This window comes from Argiope bruennichi, chromosome 3, assembly GCF_947563725.1.
Source record: "Argiope bruennichi chromosome 3, qqArgBrue1.1, whole genome shotgun sequence".
Taxonomy (NCBI): Eukaryota; Metazoa; Arthropoda; class Arachnida; order Araneae; family Araneidae; genus Argiope; species Argiope bruennichi.
The window spans coordinates 75,150,692-75,171,130 of record NC_079153.1 but is presented as its reverse complement, the minus strand read 5'-3'; the positions used below and the strand labels follow the sequence as shown (position 1 = coordinate 75,171,130).

The following is a 20,439-nucleotide window of genomic DNA, read 5'->3' as shown; positions in this document are numbered from 1 at the left end:
TTTTTCGGTGGAGCTTTTGCTACCGCTACCCTATTGCTCCATACATTCGACCATTTCACTAACATTTGGCGATAGATAAATTATTTTTTGGCGAAAATGAGTGTATATCAAAGCTGTTCCTAAAGCTGAACAATATGGACAGACTATAGACATTGTTCCTATTGAAACCGAGGCATCATCTCTGTAATCCACACATGGATCGAAATTCAGAGCGAAGTACTTCTTTTCGGACCAAATATCAGGAACGTTTCTTCTTTCACTTCTTATGTGTCTCAAATTTAAATGTCCTTTCAGCAAACAGGCGAGATTCGTTCTGTCTCTGTAATTCAATTTCAGTGCGATTTAAAGAGAAACGGTTACTTCGCTCATCAAAAGACTCTCTTTTGAAGAAAGTGTGGACATTCTTTCTCTGATATTCGCTAACCTAACGTTTCTTTCCTCTACATTTTCATTATCGCGCAACAAACGAAGCATTTTGGCATTTAATGTGCTCCGGCCAAGGTTGAATTTCCTTCTTTTGGGGATGATGAAATTTTAATCGCTGTTTAAAATCAGACGTAAACAAAGAAATGTACTGCATATGAATACCACAGCTCTTGCTATTTGCACATGCGAAGTTTGAGATTTCAGCTCACGCGTGGATAAGTGCAAAGCACAAATACTCCTGCTTTACGCATGCGCGAATCTTAGTAGGAAAAATAATTAAAATCGCATTTATAAAACTCCTTTTTTTTATTTTGATATGATTTCAATATACTAGAACCTTCCTGATCAAATATCTCCAAAATTAGTTAAATATTTCTCGAGTTTTTAGGGTTTCAACATACAGACGCTTTCAGGAGACTTTATTTTATACTATGTATAGATAAGAGATAGGATTCAATATAGAATAATGTATGTATCTGATGATTATTACAAGGACAACATTGCATCCTATGACAACATACGAAAAAAAAACAGGACAAAAGAGAACAAGTAATTCAAAGGAAATTTTGTCACCTATCAACAACTCGAAGGTCAAGCGTGTACAGAGACCTTTAGAGCAATGGACAATGGACCGGTAAATAGAGCAACAACCTGGAATTGTTTTTTTCCGTTTTCTCAGCACACGTGTGCGTGTTTGTGTTTACTGTCATGTTGTCGAATAACGTAATCTTCCAATGTTTTTGCTCCAACATTCTCCCTCTGTAAATAAGGACATGTGGTATGAGCATCTTCGATAATGATAAAAAAAGAAAGAAAAGAAAAGAAAACGCTTGCAAGAAAACTTTCCTCATTTTTTTAAATTTACTAATTTGTTAAAATTTCTTCATTTTGGAATAGATTTCCTTATTTTGGAATAAATTTCCTCATTTTGGAACGTCGGAAGTATTTGGTTCTAAGAACTGTGAATTCCTTAATTAATAAAGAATCATCTCGAAGAATGTTTCTTCATTGTGAATGAATCATTTTATAGTATGAAAGTTTCTGCTTCCAGTATTAATAGCAAAAATCAATAATTTTTCTTTGGCTATAATTATATTTGATTAATTTTTAATTTGTTTGCTTTATGTATTTTTATAAATATTTACATAGAGAAAATGTTCAGAAAATGAGACGAAATTAAATGAAATCGAAAATATTACATCTTGTGGAATTCTACACATAATGTGATCAAAAAGTATAAAGAATGTTGCCATAAAACAAAAGAAAAACTTTATTGCATTTCTTTCGACGTAATCTCTTACGAATGCAACGTACTTGTACCAATATATATATATATATATATATCCTCAAAACGTTCTTAAAATAATGTGCTTAAATAAAAAACGTGCTTTTTTTTTTTTTACTCTTTTGTTAAAAAATTAAAATGGTATTGTACGAGAACGCATGATCTTCATGCTAAACTTATGATATATTTCACCACAATTCAGTTGTTATCGATACTTTTAATATAGAAGCCTATTAACTGTTACACGTCAAACACTAAAAGGAGATTCTTTGTTCGAACAAGTAGATGAATATTGTTACGAAATTTCCGGGTTCGTTTGGATAGTGGGAGTTATATGGTGTGGAGAACGCTCAATCAACAGGCGGCAGTAGAAAATAAAACAACGACATTTATTTACACGAAGACACACAGGACAGCACAAAAGACGATTATCTTCAGCCGAGACGTGCAGCATACAACAGCATACACAGCAGCATACAAAAAGTCTCTACTGTAGACAGTAGCGCACAGCTTAGTTCAGCACTAGCTTAGTCAGCACTAGCTACTCCGCTTATCTCTGGAAGGCCAGTTCTTTACCGTCGATCCTGACTACGACGACTCTTTCGCTTCCGACTACTCTTCGACTCCACTGGTTCGTGACTCTTCAATTCACGACGACGACAACTCACTACTACTCAGCAGCTGCGGCTGCTTCCTTTTATGGGTCTCAGGAGGCGGGGCTAGACGCCTCTCAACCAATCAGGAACGTTCGAGGCGTAACTCGTTTCCTACTGAACGGATCTGGAAAATTCTCAATGTTTCGGGTATAATTTAATTTGGCGCCAAAGTCACCAAATTCGTCGCCAAGTTTGTCGCCAAGCTCTGGGACCTCCTATGGAACCAACTATGCTTGGAAGCTGCATCACAGATTCGTAACAATATACTAGCTTGTCAGAGTATGATTGATTGATGACGCTTGTTCTACCTTCTTTGAATATTTTATATCATTCAAATATTATTGTTTTTTTATAAACTTCCTAATTTTTTTTTTACTTACATTTCATGTATATCAGCAACAGAAATTTCACTGCTCGTTTAAATTCACCATTTTGGAAAAATCAACAAAGACAAAATTCTTATTAAATAAAAATTTATTTTCAGATGCTGATATGAAATCAAATATTGAGGGTTTCCAAATATTTAGAAGCTGTTTGTCATAATTCTAAAATAAGATCACAATAAATAACAAGATATTCGTAAATGACATACCACAGCTGCATAATTACTCATTCTTCAAATACATCTGCAGAAATAGTAGTATACCGAAAAAACACAAAAAAATATATATAAAAAAATACTCTCACATTTTCTTGTCTTAAATAATCAGAGATGAGTCTGCTAAGCTAATACTTCTCAATACTTGTGAACCTTCCCAATACTTTATGCTATTTTCGTTGTTGTTGTTGTTTCAGAAATTAAAAATAATTCAGCTAGCATATTCACAAATCATGTTCTTTGAGTTGAATAATTTTAAGTTATTTTATGAAGTTTAAAATTTAATGTAATCCTAAGTTTACACCATAAAACAAATTAAGATCTAAAATTAAGTAAGCTAATCAATTTATGTACATTTGATACACAAAATAAGTGTCATCTAATCATTATGCCATAATATGTACCATCTAACAACAAAGCCTAACAATTTTGTCACAAACCAATATAATTGCTGACTAAAAATAGTACAACATAAAATTTCATTTACTTGCATATTGGCTGGCATATGTTAAATAAACTTATATTATCTCCGTTCATTTTGCAAGTTATAATGAACTTTACTCAGTACCGATTATTTAAAGTTCCATTATTTCTAGAAATTTATTGCCTTCTAATCTTAACATGTTATACAAACTCTTTACTCTGATAGAGCATCTAATTTCTTATAACAAGATCAGATGAAATTGGAGAAAAAGTCAGGTGCTTTAAAGAGGCTAACTTAGGCCTGAAATTTATAGAGAATTAGTGTATTTTAAAAATAAAATAAAACTTTAATTGATATTTCTTATCCAATTGATGTCTCAGATCGAAAAGATTAGACTCACTGAAGACTTCATTATCTTTACAAACTATTACACAGAAAAGTTAAAGAAATTTCAAAACTCTCACAACAGAGTGATAGTTCAAATTCAGTTGGGAAAATGCAAAGAATCAGGAAATTTTAAAAAGGACAAAAATTATATCTGTCGGGGACTTTCGCATACTTACATTTCGTATACATACACCTTTGAGTGAATGTTTACACCTTAAAAGAACTTAGATTTAGACAAAATAGAAGACAAATAATAGAACTATAAAACAATATTCATGGGTTATCTCTGAAATTCAGATATTATGCAGCTCACAAATAAACGACACAATAGTGCATATAAATTAGATTAGACGAATAAGATAAGAACAAGGTGTTAAGAAGTTGTAAGAAAAATTATATACTTCAGTGGAACAATTTTTGTCTATAATCTACAAATAAATAGTGCATTCGAAAAAAATAAATCTAATCGATTATTATAAACTTGATCAATTTTGAATTGGTTAGGCTCTTTTCTTCTTTTTCATTTTCATTTTTAAGATCATTATAATTATGTAATTACCGTAAGACATTTTTTTTATTTCGTATGCCTTTCTTCTGTGCGATTTTTCAATGTGCGATTATATAATTTTTTCAGATAGTGATGTGTGCTGTTCTTTCAGTGACTGCAACTTGAAATTTATTGTTGCGTAAGCTGTTCATAAATTAGAATCTCTCCGACATAATGCCTCAACAATCAGTTTTATTAGATGCAGAGTTGATACAGTTCTGGATATGAAGTCGAATTCACTATCTGAAAAATTAATTTGCAGGTGTATGTCGATTATTGCTTTTTCGATTGGATTTCTCAGTTTCAAAAATCGTTCCATCATTAGTAGTAAACTGTTCCAACATGTTTTAGAATCTAATATTAACATAGTTTTATTTTCCGTTAGTATATATTTTTGTAATATGGCATTTTTTGTAGGGAAAATGTTTAAATATTTTAACAATTTTTCGAACTTCATAAATTATAGGAAGCAATTCTTGATGGGTTAATATTTCATCCTCATAAGCAATATCTTCTTCAACAATTACATTGTCATTATCTTCATTGTCAATATCACTCTCACTGTCTTCAAAGTCGGAATCCGAAGTTTCTATATTCACAATATTTTGATACTTCAGTTCTTTCTTTCTTTTCTTTTTTTTCTTTTTTTTTGGTATAATATATCTGAATACTCCTAACTGAATTCCATGAGCATAGCACAATTTCTGATTTGCATCAATCAACTTACCAATTTTTTTCATAAATGTTGCTCCATCAGTCGTTATGGATACATAACCACATTACCAAATTTTAAGAACAGAAATTTTTCATTTATTCATTATAATTTAATGTTTTTGTTTCTTATATTAAATAAAAATTGCTCTGAAATATTTTACTGTGCATTAGTACCTTTTTCCTTCTGTATTACAAATTATCTGTAATGTTTACGTCACTTAAAACAGCGAGTCTTCATTGTTAAATGTAAACATCTCCTCCTTTCGTCTTTCCTCTCACCCCTATTTTGTCGAATTAAACCCATCCTAAAGCATGCGCAAAAGCGCGGAGGGTTTTACAATCCATTGTCAAACAGTATTTTATCACTTCTCTTGTTTGTACGATGCAACTTTGTATTCACAGTCTAATTAATTTCGCCCGTTAGGGAGACATAAAAACAAAAATGTATACCATTTCGCTATAGTGACGATCCCTGACAATTAAAAAAATTTCTAGTAAATTCCGAAAATACCGGTATTTAAACTTGTGAATACCGGTATTATAAAATTGTACAAATGGCTCAAAATACCGGTATTCGGTATACCGGTATTGCAATCCCTAATTCCGTCCTAAGCTCAATCTCTAGTTATCCCACAGAGCAAACTGTAATATTCCGTCCTAAGCTCAATCTCTAGTTAGTTTGTGACTGTCTTCTTTTAGATTGGACAAAAACAGTTGGAAACCTTTTAATGACAAATGTATCTTGAAGATAAAGGATAAAACATATATCTGCTGAGATTTCATGCGTCTTCATATCCTTGCACGGAAAATTGACATCATCAGAGAGTTAATTGGACAAAACTGACATCATTTCAGAATAGTAAATCTTTATCTGTTATCTAAAAATCCACACCTTAACCAGTCTTCAAATAAATCAAAGTTGTATATGAATAGAATTATCAAGATTATGGAGAGAAAAAGTTTTTAGACGCATGTGATGATACGATTAATCCTACAGCTCATACTGAAAATTAAATAAAGCATAACTTAGCCAGAAAAGATGTGGCGTAAATTTGTATCCTCCCTGTTACATTTAAATATATAATAGATAATCAACGAGAATTTAGTTTATGGTAGGTAACTGCGCTGAAAGATCAATTTTTTTTTTTTTTTTTAACTGTTTGATGTTTTTTATTCAAAATTCTTAATCTCTGATTACTTCCTTTTATAAAAAATAAAGAAATTTTTATTTATTTGTTTAAAATAAATAAGTCTTATAATTAAAAATTAATTTCTTTCTTTGCTCATACATTATGAAATTACATTTATTTTTATTTGTTCAATTTATATTTTAATACCATGTATATTGCTCTTCCAAATTCTTATAAAAACTCTCCTAAATGAAATGCAACACATACTCTTTGAAGTTTGGTATAATAATTTCTCAAATGTTCTTCGATAGAACATTCTGCCCATTTAAAAAGACATTACAGTTGTTTAATTTTGTATAATGTGAAAACAATTGGAAATTTCATACCACCTATCAGTATAAATCCAATATTATTAAATAGAAATGCAGCTTAATTAAGAGTTCAAGAATTAGGTAATATATATCTAAAGTCATGTAGAACAATTTAAGCAAATCGTTTGAAAAAAATTCTAAACTATAATGTTTTTGATTTGAACCCGCTTCGAATTTAAAAACATGCATTTCTTCCAATAGTGATCTGTATAGGATCAATCTCTCGTTATGTTCCTAGTACAAACTCCAACAATGCCACCTAATTATTTCCTGGCCTTATTATTTTATATCAATGCTCTTAAATGACTCTGTCTAACATAATTAGTAAAAATTATAATTTATATATATATATATATTTATGTTTAAATCTTAAATTTAAACACATGCACTGAACTAGTCTTTCTATTTGCTAATTTTATAAATTGTTTACATTCGTCTTTTCCGTGTTTAAGAGGAAAAAATCTATATTTTTGAAATCGTCCGATCTGTTTATCTTTCCTTTTGTTTTCCTTTAACCTTGACTCATACACTGATTTGCATATCTTTCTTCCATTCCCTATTATAGGTCTTTTCTGCAACCGAATTGATGGACATTGAACTGATATATGAAAAATCACGTGACTTTCGAACTAATGGCAATGATAAGAGAATATTTGTCTTTAGAAAGTTCTGTAATAAAATATTCGTGTGATAGAAAAGTTGTTTTCTTTTTTTGCTTACCTAACGTAAAAGGCGGCTGTGGTAGCGTAAGAGCGAACTGAATTGGTAAGTTTCCTTTTATTATTAAAAATTACTTTACAAAGTAGCAAAGAGAACTGAAATCAGGTCTTCCAAGTAATATATAAAATTACTGGAAAATTATAAATATTTTAATAAAAACATTTTTTTTACTATATAACAGAAAAATACTTTTTAAAATCAAAAATAAGATCAAAATTATTTTAAAGAATTATTTTTATTTAATAATTATTTAAATTTCATTACTTCATTTCATAATAATTATTTAATTTTTATTTTATTATTTTAATTTATTAATGTATTATTTTTTATTTTAATTTATTATTTTTAAAAATTAAGTTTACATAATTTAAATTCGTGATCTTTTGTTAAAAATATATTAAAAAATAAAATTTTAGTCACATTTATAATATATATTTATTTTTTATTAAATTTTGATTAAATTTCATTATTAAGAAAATTAATTTTCTTTTAATATTACTTATAAATATAATTTTTATAATCTTAATAAAATAATTTTCTTTTAATATTACATTTAGAGACTCAGACTTCACCATTTAGTGTCGGCTTCCGCAAATTTAATAAAAAAATTATTTTATTCTTTTTATTTCTCCAATAAAAACATGTTTTTAAAATAATTATTATTTCTGTTTTTTCTTCGGGCAAGTCATTAATTTATTTGATGAGAATAAATCACTATAAATATTAAACTTCTTTTAAATTATTTTTTCGCTAATTGACAATCATATGACGCCGTTTGTATTGAATAAAAATTTAATTAAAATGAATTAATTAGCTAATAATTAGATCTCAAAATAATAAAATACTATGTTGCCTTCAGAACTGCATATTAGAAACAATTTGGAAACTTTAATTTAGCATACGAGAAAATAGCAATTGAAGTATTCCGCAGTCACAAACATAAAGCAAATGAAATGAAAGCGTTTATAAATTATAAAAAAAATATGGAGTATTTTTAATTATTTTAGAAATAAATTCGAAATTATTAACAACTAAATTGTATCACTTTTAAACTGGCTTCATTTTCAAAGATACCCCATAACAATTGTGCTTTTGTTGGTTTTTAATTCTATTACTTTATTTAATTTTAAGTAAAAAGTATTATTGAATAATGTGTGAAACTATTTCAATTACTTATTCTCAACTTAATCAAACAACATTAACTTTGAACAGTATATAGAAATAGCAGCGCGAAAAAAACATATTTATTGCAAAACATAATTAATTTTTTATATCATTTTTTTCAAAATTAAATTAATTGAATAAGGTTACAGAGATTTCTTACTACGTAATAATTCTTTGTATGCCATAAAACAACACTGTAATGCGAAATATATTCATAAAAAGTCATAAATAATACTGAAATTTATTAAAACTTCACAAAATTTTTCATTTAGTATCATTTATATAATTCAGCTAATGCTTAATTCGTGCATTCTTTCTTTTTTTTTTTAATGCCAGGAGGATACCATGTCTGTGCCTTTTATATATTTCTCAGACTTTAAAGTTCCTACTAGTGCTGATTTGGATCTCTTCGAAATGGCATCTCGGCGTGCTCCTCTACATGGAGATATTATAATTTCAACCTTTCCTAGATGCGGCACTACGCTCATCCAGCACATAGTCTTTCTACTGCTACGTGGTGGAAAACCTGCAGACAGCATTGTTGAAGTATTGGACGCCATACCTTTTCCAGAACAGGATGGTCTGCCAGATGGAGTACAACCCATGGCCTTGAAGTACCACTTGCCTTTCAGGTTGACACCTTTCTCAAAAGATGCTCGCTACATCTATGTAGCTAGGAACCCTAAAGATGCATGCGTATCATACTATCACTTTCTAAAGGTGAAAAATGTTTATCAGAAAGATTTTTTACATGTTTGTCCTATAATAAACAATTAAACAGTAATGGTACATGAGATATCCAGTATGCGCTGCATGTATAGTATAAAGTAGTGATGTAGCACCGCTTTTTCCCCTTGAGCAGAGAGCGCCCTCTTGTGGCCTTTTACAGAATCCCCTTGTGGCGTTTACAGACATGCAGTTGAACTGGAGACCGGCATCCTAAGGTCGACTTTTTCCTATGCGCAATCCTTGCGCTAACGCCGAATGCTTTCGGTTGGAAAAGGAGAAATCCCTCTACCATACTATTTACTTTAACCTTAACCTCAGCCTTTCATCCCTTCAGTGGATCGATAAATTGGGGACCAAGCATGCTTGGGAACTAAACATTGGAGATTCCTCGTTAGGCTAACCATCTAACCAGGACATATGCCTGGCACCCCGGTGCCCTCGGTCAAGAAAGCAGATATGGACACTGTAGGCCTTTGCCCAAAAATGCCCACCTGCTCCAAAAATTGTATGGGGGTTAATGTAGGTGATGAAGTCTGCATAAAACCAAAGATATTTCCATAATAAATAAACAAAAAGGAAATGTTCTTTAAAATGTAGTTATTTTCATGCGTATTCATTCAGCTAGATTTCAAGTTGCACATTCCATCTTGCTCTATGAAAATTAAACATATCTGAAATTTGTAACTTTTGGGAATTTTATTTTAAGTGACAATTATTGTTATGAGATCTATGTACATAATTATGCACAATATAAAATAAAAATAAAATATTTAATATTTAAAGTCAAAGAACCTTTTGGGTTTACTTCTCTTAAAACTGATATTCTCTTAAGTGAGAATTTAATCTCTTAAAGTTGTTATTATCGACTTAGAAACTTTGTTTTCTCCAACGGCCAAATAAGACGTGTTACCAAGTTCTAGGAAATTCCAAATAAGATTTGCATGTTACGAGATGTGAGAATAAAAGTGATTGTTTATCCGAAGTTTTTAATATTAATTAATTAATTTTTATTCAGAATAGTTGTGGGTTTTAAACAGCATCTGAAGAGGTTGAATATAAAAATTTGACAACGGTACGACTAAAACTATATATATTTTGTTTATTCCTGTATATGTGTGTGTGTGTGTGTGTGTGTGTGTGTGTGAGAGAGAGAGAGAGAGAGAGCTGCTAACAGATCACAAATCCTGCATGCCGCCAAGCTCCGTCATTGATCACATGATGCTTTCCCGCCTTAAGTGGCAGACAAGAGCTTGATGGACATCAGAAGTAGGGATTGCAATACCGGTATACCGGGATACCGAATACCGGTATTTTGAGCCATTTGTACAATTTTGTAATACCGGTATTCACAAGTTTAAATACCGGTTTTTCGGTATTTACTAGAAATTTTTAAAATTGTCTCCACTATATGTTCAGGTATCGCGAACATAGCAAAATAGTATACGTTTTTGTTTTTATGTCTCCCTAACGGGCGAAATTAATTAGCTAATTAATGGCTTAATTAATTGCTTAAATCTAAATTAGCGAAACATGGATTATCCCTGAAAGAAGATATTGTATCCATAACGACTGATGGAGCAACAATTATGAAAAAAGTTGGAAAGTTGATTGGTGCAAATTAGCAGTTGTGCTATGCACATGGAATTCAATTAGGAGTAATAGATGTATTATACCAAAAAAATAAAGAACAGAAGAATCCAAATACTGTGGATATAGAAACTTCGGATTCCAACTATATTACATTGAAAAATCGCACAGAAGACAGGCATACAGAAATAGAAAATGTCATATGGTATTTACATAATTCTAAGGATTTTAAAAATGAAAAGAAGAAAAGAAAATAACCAATTCAAATCTGATTAAGTTAGAGAAAAGTTTCTAAAAATTTTCCCCACGAACCTATCTACATTCAGAATTCGGTTCAATTATCGAAGATTATGATGTCACTACTGTCGATAGTGAAAAGGAATTGTCTCTTGAACAAAAATTAGAATTAGCGATAAATAAAAAAATTTCAACTAACCAAAATACAATACAGAAATCAGCTATATTCAAAACCATCCGACGAGAAATCGATTTATTTGAAGATGAGGGATTTAGAGGTAAATACTTGGGAAAAGTATATCGCGCATTGCTAACAGTACCACCAAGTAGCGTAGATGCCGACAGAGCATTTTCGATCAATGGTAATTTTTGCTCAAAATTATTTTTCAGGCTTAATGGCAGTACAATGGATGCATTACGTTTTTTTAGATCACATTTAAAAAATTTGTAATAGCACCACAAACTGAATAGTGATATTTACACTTTTTTTGTGATTTAAATAAATAAGATGTTTCTTTACTTTTTTATGATTATACACTGTTATAATTTATAAGTTACAAATTATTTTTTGTGATATTTACACTCTCTAACAAAACTGGCAAATAAAAAAAAGAAAAGCCTATGTTTTCTTTCTTTTTCCAAAATTTCTAATACCGGTATTAAAACCGGTATCCCGGTATTAAGATCTAAAAAATACCGAATACCGGTATTGAAATTTTGATCCGGTATTGCAATCCCTAATCAGAAGGTAAAAAATACCACTGACGCTCATGTATCTTTTCATATGTTCTATGTTAGTTAATGCTACAGAAACTCTGTAAAAATACTTAAATCAGGGGTTCTCACGCCCCGAGTGAAAGAATAATACCTATAATTCTCTTACCGAAATCGACACGTGTAAAGAAATCCCTATCAGAATCTCAAAGTATATAATCATTGGGCAAAATATTTCTGACCCTCTTTTCTCTTCCGCTCTTGTATGGGGTAGGTAGATTGATGTACCTCGTCTCTCCTTGCTTGGACATATATTATGCCTCCCGGGATGGAATAAAAGCGAAGTATAAAAATTCAAAGTGTCTCTCTCTCTCTCTCTCTCTCTTCCGCCACAAAATTGCTCAAAAATATGTGTTTTGCATTATATATATACGGAACTATGGGACATAGGGTACCGACTTTCATATGTTCCGTAATTGTTTCTTAGAAATTAGATTCAGTTAGAAATTCTTGTAATTTTATATATTTCTTAAATTTTTTTATACTTCCTTTTTTTTTTTTGTATCCTAGCAGGATCTTCCCGGGTATGAAATTAAAAACTTCGATTATTTTTATGAAGCATTTTTGTCTGGGCAACTGCCACACGGAGACATATTGGACCATATTCTGGAATGGTATGAAGCATCAACCAAATATTCTAATATTTTCTTCACCACCTACGAGTCACTAGTCAAGAAAAAAGAGGACGTAGTGAGAGATCTCGCAAAATTTTTGGGTTTGGCAAGACTGGATCATACCACTATGAGAAGTAAGATAAATTAAATATATTAATTTGAAATATCAATAATACTTACCTTTTCCCCAAAAACAATCAAATAAAAAAGATCACGTACTATCTGTGATCAAAAGTAATGTTGCTATTTGTTGAAAATCGGACATTGGCAACTTCTAAATATTCTCTAAAATTATTTTGGCTTACTTTTCTCTATTGACAAGTTTTGCTATTTTGTTTCCGGATTATTATTTCTGAATACTGATTGTTTTCAGATTTTCATAATTTTATTTAACGAAAACAAATATTGCATTATAAAGTCAAAATTCAAGTTTTCAATGAAACCCATGCTATTGTTCTCTTATTTTGGAAATTTCTTATATTTATTTTTCTAACTTGTAATTCCAACCTTGATAAATCTCACATAAATATATATTAATGCATTCATTGAACAAAACATTATTCTACAAGTTAATAAACGATATAACTAAAAATAAAAATATTTTCTTATAAAAAAGCAAAGCAAACCGTTGGAAAATAAATTGAAGAATTAAAAAATGAATAGAATATTTGGAAATAGAAGCATGTATGTTAAAAGAATTCATGTAAATATGACTTTTTTTCCATTCATGTTTCATTTTAATGCGAGTATTCTCCGTCAACAAATTTATTGATAACTTTATTCATATCTAAAAGTTTACTATAAAGGCCACGTGAAAGCCATCTGGTTAAGTGAATTTTTGAATTACCATTCACAGACATACAGACAGATAAATAATTATAGCAAAAATAATAAACGAATTTAATAATAATTATAATGAAAATTGATTACGAATTATAAATCATACAGAAATACAATAGATGGAAATTTTAATAATTTTTCTTATATAAAACTTGCCGCCTTCGGCGACCAGCCGGTTCGCCAATCTTAATGCTCGTTAAAATTTTAATAATGAAATATTTTATGTAATTCCTACTTTAATAGCTTCTTCATCAAAATATTTTAGAACTTCAAATTTTGATAGTCATATAATTTTCTCATAATGTTATAAAGGTCTTCAGTCATAACTAGGGATTGCAATACCGGATCAAAATTTCAATACCGGTATTCGGTATTTTTTAGATCTTAATACCGGGATACCGGTTTTAATACCGGTATTAGAAATTTTGGAAAAAGAAAGAAAACATAGGCTTTTCTTTTTTTTATTTGCCAGTTTTGTTAGAGAGTGTAAATATCACAAAAAATAATTTGTAACTTATAAATTATAACAGTGTATAATCATAAAAAAGTAAAGAAACATCTTATTTATTTAAATCACAAAAAAAGTGTAAATATCACTATTCAGTTTGTGGTACTATTACAAATTTTTTAAATGTGATCTAAAAAAACGTAATGCATCCATTGTACTGTCATTAAGCCTGAAAAGTAATTTTGAGCAAAGATTACCATTGATCGAAAATGCTCTGTCGGCATCTACGCTACTTGGTGGTACTGTTAGCAATGCGCGATATACTTTTCCCAAGTATTTACCTCTAAATCCCTCATCTTCAAATAAATCGATTTCTCGTCGGATGGTTTTGAATATAGCTGATTTCTGTATTGTATTTTGGTTAGTTGAAATTTTTTTATTTATCGCTAATTCTAATTTTTGTTCAAGAGACAATTCCTTTTCACTATCGACAGTAGTGACATCATAATCTTCGATAATTGAACCGAATTCTGAATGTAGATAGGTTCGTGGGGAAAATTTTTAGAAACTTTTCTCTAACTTAATCAGATTTGAATTGGTTATTTTCTTTTCTTCTTTTCATTTTTAAAATCCTTAGAATTATGTAAATACCATATGACATTTTCTATTTCTGTATGCCTGTCTTCTGTGCGATTTTTCATTGTAATATAGTTGGAATCCGAAGTTTCTATATCCACAGTATTTGGATTCTTCTGTTCTTTATTTTTTTGGTATAATACATCTATTACTCCTAATTGAATTCCATGTGCATAGCACAACTGCTGATTTGCACCAATCAACTTTCCAACTTTTTTCATAATTGTTGCTCCATCAGTCGTTATGGATACAATATCTTCTTTCAGGGATAATCCATGTTTCGCTAATTTAGATTTAAGCAATTAATTAAGCCATTAATTAGCTAATTAATTTCGCCCGTTAGGGAGACATAAAAACAAAAACGTATACTATTTTGCTATGTTCGCGATACCTGAACATATAGTGGAGACAATTTTAAAAATTTCTAGTAAATACCGAAAAACCGGTATTTAAACTTGTGAATACCGGTATTACAAAATTGTACAAATGGCTCAAAATACCGGTATTCGGTATCCCGGTATACCGGTATTGCAATTCCTAGTCATAATGTAATACGTATCTCTCTAATTTTCTGTTAGCTCCCGCAGAATTTATGCTTTAAATTAAAGTGGAAATGATTAATCTGCAATTAATATAATAAAATTTTTTACTGAAAAAAAGCATTTTTTTATAATATGATTACTGATAACAGAGTCACTGAGAATTTAAACCTTATGGGCATAAAGGATATCTTTCTTAATTTATGTAATATCTCAAGAATTTGTCAACAAAATTTTTTCAGATTAATCATGAGCAGATTGATTCATTAACAATGTTTAATTTTAAATGCATCAAACACTAAGAAAATAAACAGAATCGTTTAAAATAAGCGATCGAAAACAGGTTAAAAAAATTACTTAAAAAACGATGTACTTAAACTAACATAAATACAATTTAATTACAAAAGCATACAACTAACCTAAAAATAATTTAAATCAAGTCCGCATCCGTTGAAAATAGTTATCACCAATCAGAACACAATGCGCATGCGTGAATTTTCAACGCCAGTTATGGTAACGCAAATGCGTGAATTTTTCTACGCCAGTTGGAGTAACGCTATACAGATTAGACATTTTTAATTTCCTTTATTCTGTTTTATTTTAATTCAAAAGTACTTCAGAATGAATCTGAAAGATCGATTAGTTAACAATGTTTAATTTTAAATGCATCAAACATTAAGAAAATAAACAGAATCGTTTGAAAATAATCGGTCAAAAAATGTTAAGCCTAGCCTCATTAGCGTAGGAAAATGAAGATTTTTTTTTTTGGTGGGAAAGTTAGTTTTTAATTAATAATTAAAATTTCAAGAAAGGGACCCCAGGTGAACATTCCCGACCTCTAAGGTATACATGTACCAAATTCGATAGCTGTAGGTCAAACGGTCTGGCCTGTAGGGCAAAAACACTCACACACACACATTGAGCATTATATAAGTATAGATAGATATACAATAAGAAAGTGTTATAATCGTCAAAAATATTGAGCCTGAAATTTTGATTAATTTCTTTATTTTGCGGAACTTCTGGAATCTAAAAAATTAAATCATCGAATTTTTTTCTATTAGACCAGATAATCCAAAAGCAGAAAATTAGATACTGGTATAAAATATAATAATTAGAAAATATGACAAGAATAAGAATTATAAAATTCCGACTCTATTTTTACACTAAATTTTTGATCAAATACTTTAAAAGGATACTATCCATCAATTTGTGTATTTCTATGTGCAATAATTCAAAACGGCAAATGGCTAGATGAGTTTGATCCCAGATCTCATAACTTTGAGCTAAATATATAAATTTTATGTAATAACAGTAATGAAGATTGCAATTTATACACCACATATTTTGATTATCTTGTTCATTTTAAAATCTTCTTGTATTTGTCATAATCTTCATTGTTCTGTGAAGATTTAAATACCCTTATAAGAGTTCTTTGCCAGTCACCACAATACAATTAAATACTAATGCATTCCCTTTTCTTTTCGCAGATGTGATATATTACTCCAGTTTCGAATACATGCGGAGCTTGGCAACTCGAAATGATGCCTACAAAAAGTATCTACAGGCAACTAGTCAAAAAGGAAAGGAGAAAAAGGAAACCTACCCCGAGATGATCCGCAAAGGACTGATAGGTGATTGGAGGAACCTCTTTTCAGAGGATCAGAGCCGGCGGATGGATGAACACTTTGAGGCTAAAATGAAGAACTTGAGATTTTCTTTTGGGTGGACAAAAGATATGTTATATAAGAAAAATTGAACAAACTTTTTCATCACCGAAAGATTTTAAATGTTGAGAAAATATTGCATACCACTGTCATTTACTTCCCATTTCCTTGTACAATCAGTTTTACAAGATGTGACATTCTTTCCAATTGTTTTTGTTGTTATTGTTACAAAGTCTCAAAATTGTATCATCAGTAAAATAAGAAGCAATCCATCCACTCTAATTTTCTGGATCGGAAACTATGCAAGTTGTAACAAATATGAAAGCTAACAACCGTAGTCCTGTCTTAACCGTATGTCTTAGTTAATGGAATAAAATTCTGTTTATATTTACTTGAAAAATATAAAAGATATCGGTGTGCTCTGGCAGCAGACAAAGAGGAATGATTGAATTCGTAAAAATAAGGCTCTCGTATTATTTGTTATTAAACTTAAGATTGCAATTCATTCGTTAGTATTAGAAAGACATCTTGAAAAATAATCTATTTATATTTCCGAAAAGAATGCGGAAACTTCTTGTTAAATCCATCTAACATAGTACGATAATGGAAATATCCAAGATTTATTAACGGAATAATATAGAAAGCTCACTGAATGATATTTACCCTAGGACAATCTTAGGCAGTAACTGCACCAGGTCAAATGTCCAAAATTCTTTAATTGCACCTACAATTTTCCTGCCATCAGTGACAAACAAAATCATTCCACCGTAATTGACAGATGAATAAAGCATCAGAATTGAAGAATAAAACATCATTGTGGGACCGAGGTATCTACATTTTAATGATGCAACGGAAGAGGTTTGTGGTGGTGGCGAAAGGTTGGATTTCAATCACGCTTTCAAGACTGCAATTGTAGCTTCCCACAACAACAATCACTCAATCATAAACTCTGAGCGTCTTAGCTGAAAAGGATTATTTCGGATCGGACCTTCGTTCGCTCCTTCTTTGGGGTATTGGGTATTGTGATTATATATATATATATATATATATATATATATATATATATATATATATATATATATATATATATATATAAAGAGAGAGAGAGAGAGAGAGAAAGACTTTTAAACTTCTAATATAAAAATAAAATGCCTTTGTTTGAAATTTCAAATTTATTTCATGTAACTGAAAAATACGTGTTTAATAAATAATCTATATATATTTCTAACATATATTTGATCAATATATATTTTTAGTACTTTCTCAGGACATATTATAATCAATATACATTTCTAAATATATATTTAAATATATTTTTTTCTAAAATATTTATACCAGAACTATACAACTCGTCAAATTAATGGGGTTTTTTCTAAATCTAGAGTTAAATAAATATCTTCCTAATTAGTACCGAATGAATACAAAAAAAAATGTTCATCAATAAATAATATATTTCTAAAATCTAATGATACTTGTAGAAAAATTATAAAAGAAGTTGCAAAAACTTGCTGTTTAATGGCATTTCTAGAAGGCAGATGCTTTTTGTTGATGATCATTTGAAAGCAGTATGACTGACTCAATTGTAAAGAGTCAGTTACCTCATCAAAAAGTCGATTATATCGGGAATAGTACGATCGGAGAATGGCTCTTTCGCCAATAAATCAAAAATACAACCTAACCAATAGTGCATCATACTATTTTTAGAGTCACTGTTTTTAGCATTTTATCTAAAATATTGACAGTGATATAATTTAAGCAGCAGTAAGACAGTGATCTAAAAAGCAGGCGCAACTTATATGAAATCAAGTGTTCAAAATATAAAAATATTAGATCATCAAAAATACACAAAATTTCAAAATACTATCATTTCAGAATGAATAAAAATTTATTTTGTATTCATTCATACAAATATTTCATAAGTACAAATATGAAGCAATTTGAATTAAATAAAAGTGTTTTTAAAAAAAGATTTGAGATCATAACCGTGCCGTTATTATATATTGAGAGCATAACCGTTAAATTCAAAATGAATTTAAATCTATCTAAACTTTTATTTCTTGTCTTGTTCTCACCTCAGCGCACCCCAGATATAAGGATGAGAAGCTTCCAGTATTGAGGTTTGATTCGTACAACCAGGATGGGTACAGAAATAGTGTGAGATCGGCCCTTCCCGCCGATGACGGAACGTACCTCCCACGGGAGGGAATGTACCGTGGTCATTGATGGCCCTTAGAACCTAATCTCAGTTCCTCCCAATACTGTCATGATGGTCCAATCATTCAAATTTATTCGTGTGCCTCAAGGCGAGTCGAAGTAGACAACTTGTGATTAATCTGTTCCCTAATATTTCCAGAAATAGTCGCAATGCTTTTTTCTTTCATTTTAAACAACTATTACAAGATTCACTATTAAATATGATATCAATCTATACATTTTATCGTCTTGAAAACTTTCAATCTTAATGTTTTTTCGATATCTCTCTCACCAATTATTCAAAACCCTAAGAGAAAGAAATATCAAAAACACAATCACTATGTTATTATTGTCTGTAAATGTACGTTATGGACTTCCTAATAGATGGCAGCACCTTTCATCACGGTTTATAATATTATTGCTTAACTCCATTAGAAAAAATTCATATAAATAATCTTCTCCGTTGATATGAATTTCAGCTTATATGACAGAAAACGGGTGAATCCTAGCACAGCTCACCTCTTGGCGTCTCTTTTTGAATTCTCGCCAAGCGAGTGGCAATAACGTCGCCAATGTGGCAACCTAGATGGATTTTTTAAAATTTATTTTTATTATTAATTAATTTATTCATTTTATTTATTTATTTATTTTTATTATTATTTATTTATTATATATATTTTTTATTTATTTATTTTATTTATTTATTATATATATTTTTATTTATTTATTTTATTTATTTTTTATGTTATATTTTTTTTAATTTATTATATATTGTATTATATTATTATATTTATTTTTATTATATTTATTTTATTTTATTTATTATTATTTCTGGCCTTCAAGTGTCGTTTTTAATTGAAAAACAATAATAACAAATATTCAATTGGTAGTCAACTTGGCGAGATTTCAAATAAGTCGCCAAGAGGTGGGCCCATCTAGGATTTTACCCAGAAAACAAATGCACACCATACTGCTTTTTTTTATTTATTTATTCATCTCTTTGGTGATTCCTTCCTGGATTTTCTTAGATCACTAAGTTTCTTAGATGGCGCCACTGAGTAGTGGGAGCAACCGCTAGCCTACTTTCTACGAAGCTTCAAAATTCAGGATCTCGCTGCTAGTGAAATCGTAGTAATGTTGTTGTTTTTTTTTTAAAGTTATAAAGGGTTTTTTTGGAGGGAGGGGGAGGGTGCTTACTGAAGATGCCATAGATATGAAAACTATTTTACTTTTTCATTACAAAAGCAGCGCAACTGAGTTGAAAAAATTGAGGAGGGAAAGACAGCTGTATGTTATGTAATACAAATCAAAATTTGTTACCACAAAAATAAAAAATAATAATAAAGACGTCTTGTAACTTCATTAGTCGTGGTAATCAGAACCTAGCAGTTGCGCGAGCAAATTAAATGTAACAAATTTTCTATTTAACTTAAATCCTTTTCGTGATGCTCAGTACCGCCAAGAAACAAATACCTAACAAAACCAGCAGATTCTACAGCAAGAATGTCTATTTTTTTTATGGTTACAAAAAATTCAGTCTTTCTGAAAATGATAAAAATTTTTGTGTCTAAAAATAATTACGAACATTAATTTATTATAAAATTGAAAAAGGTAAAACATTATAAAAAAATAGTCATGAATATTAAGAAAAAATTGAAATTTTTTTTCTTTAAAAAAAAACATGTCAATTTTTTTCTGTTTCACAATTTATTTCCAAATACTACATAGTTAAAACAAAAGAAATATCGTTTAT

General features: G+C 29.9%; 1 protein-coding gene across 2 annotated transcripts; it reads left to right on the top strand.

Annotated features, from left to right (window-relative positions):
• Positions 1 to 7,148: 7,148 nt before the first annotated feature.
• On the top strand, positions 7,149 to 17,546 carry LOC129964080 (sulfotransferase 1E1-like). 2 transcript variants are annotated; one of them, XM_056078757.1, is made up of 4 exons: positions 7,149 to 7,303; positions 8,759 to 9,142; positions 12,260 to 12,497; positions 16,317 to 17,546. In XM_056078757.1, the coding sequence occupies exons 2-4, from the start codon at positions 8,768 to 8,770 to the stop codon at positions 16,583 to 16,585; spliced, it is 882 nt and encodes a 293-aa protein (XP_055934732.1). In that variant the 5' UTR covers positions 7,149 to 7,303; positions 8,759 to 8,767; the 3' UTR covers positions 16,586 to 17,546. The 2 variants fall into 2 exon arrangements, with proteins under 2 accessions (XP_055934732.1, XP_055934733.1); XM_056078758.1 differs by having other exon boundaries at positions 7,152 to 7,303; positions 12,263 to 12,497; positions 16,317 to 17,545.
• The last annotated feature ends 2,893 nt before the right edge of the window (positions 17,547 to 20,439 follow it).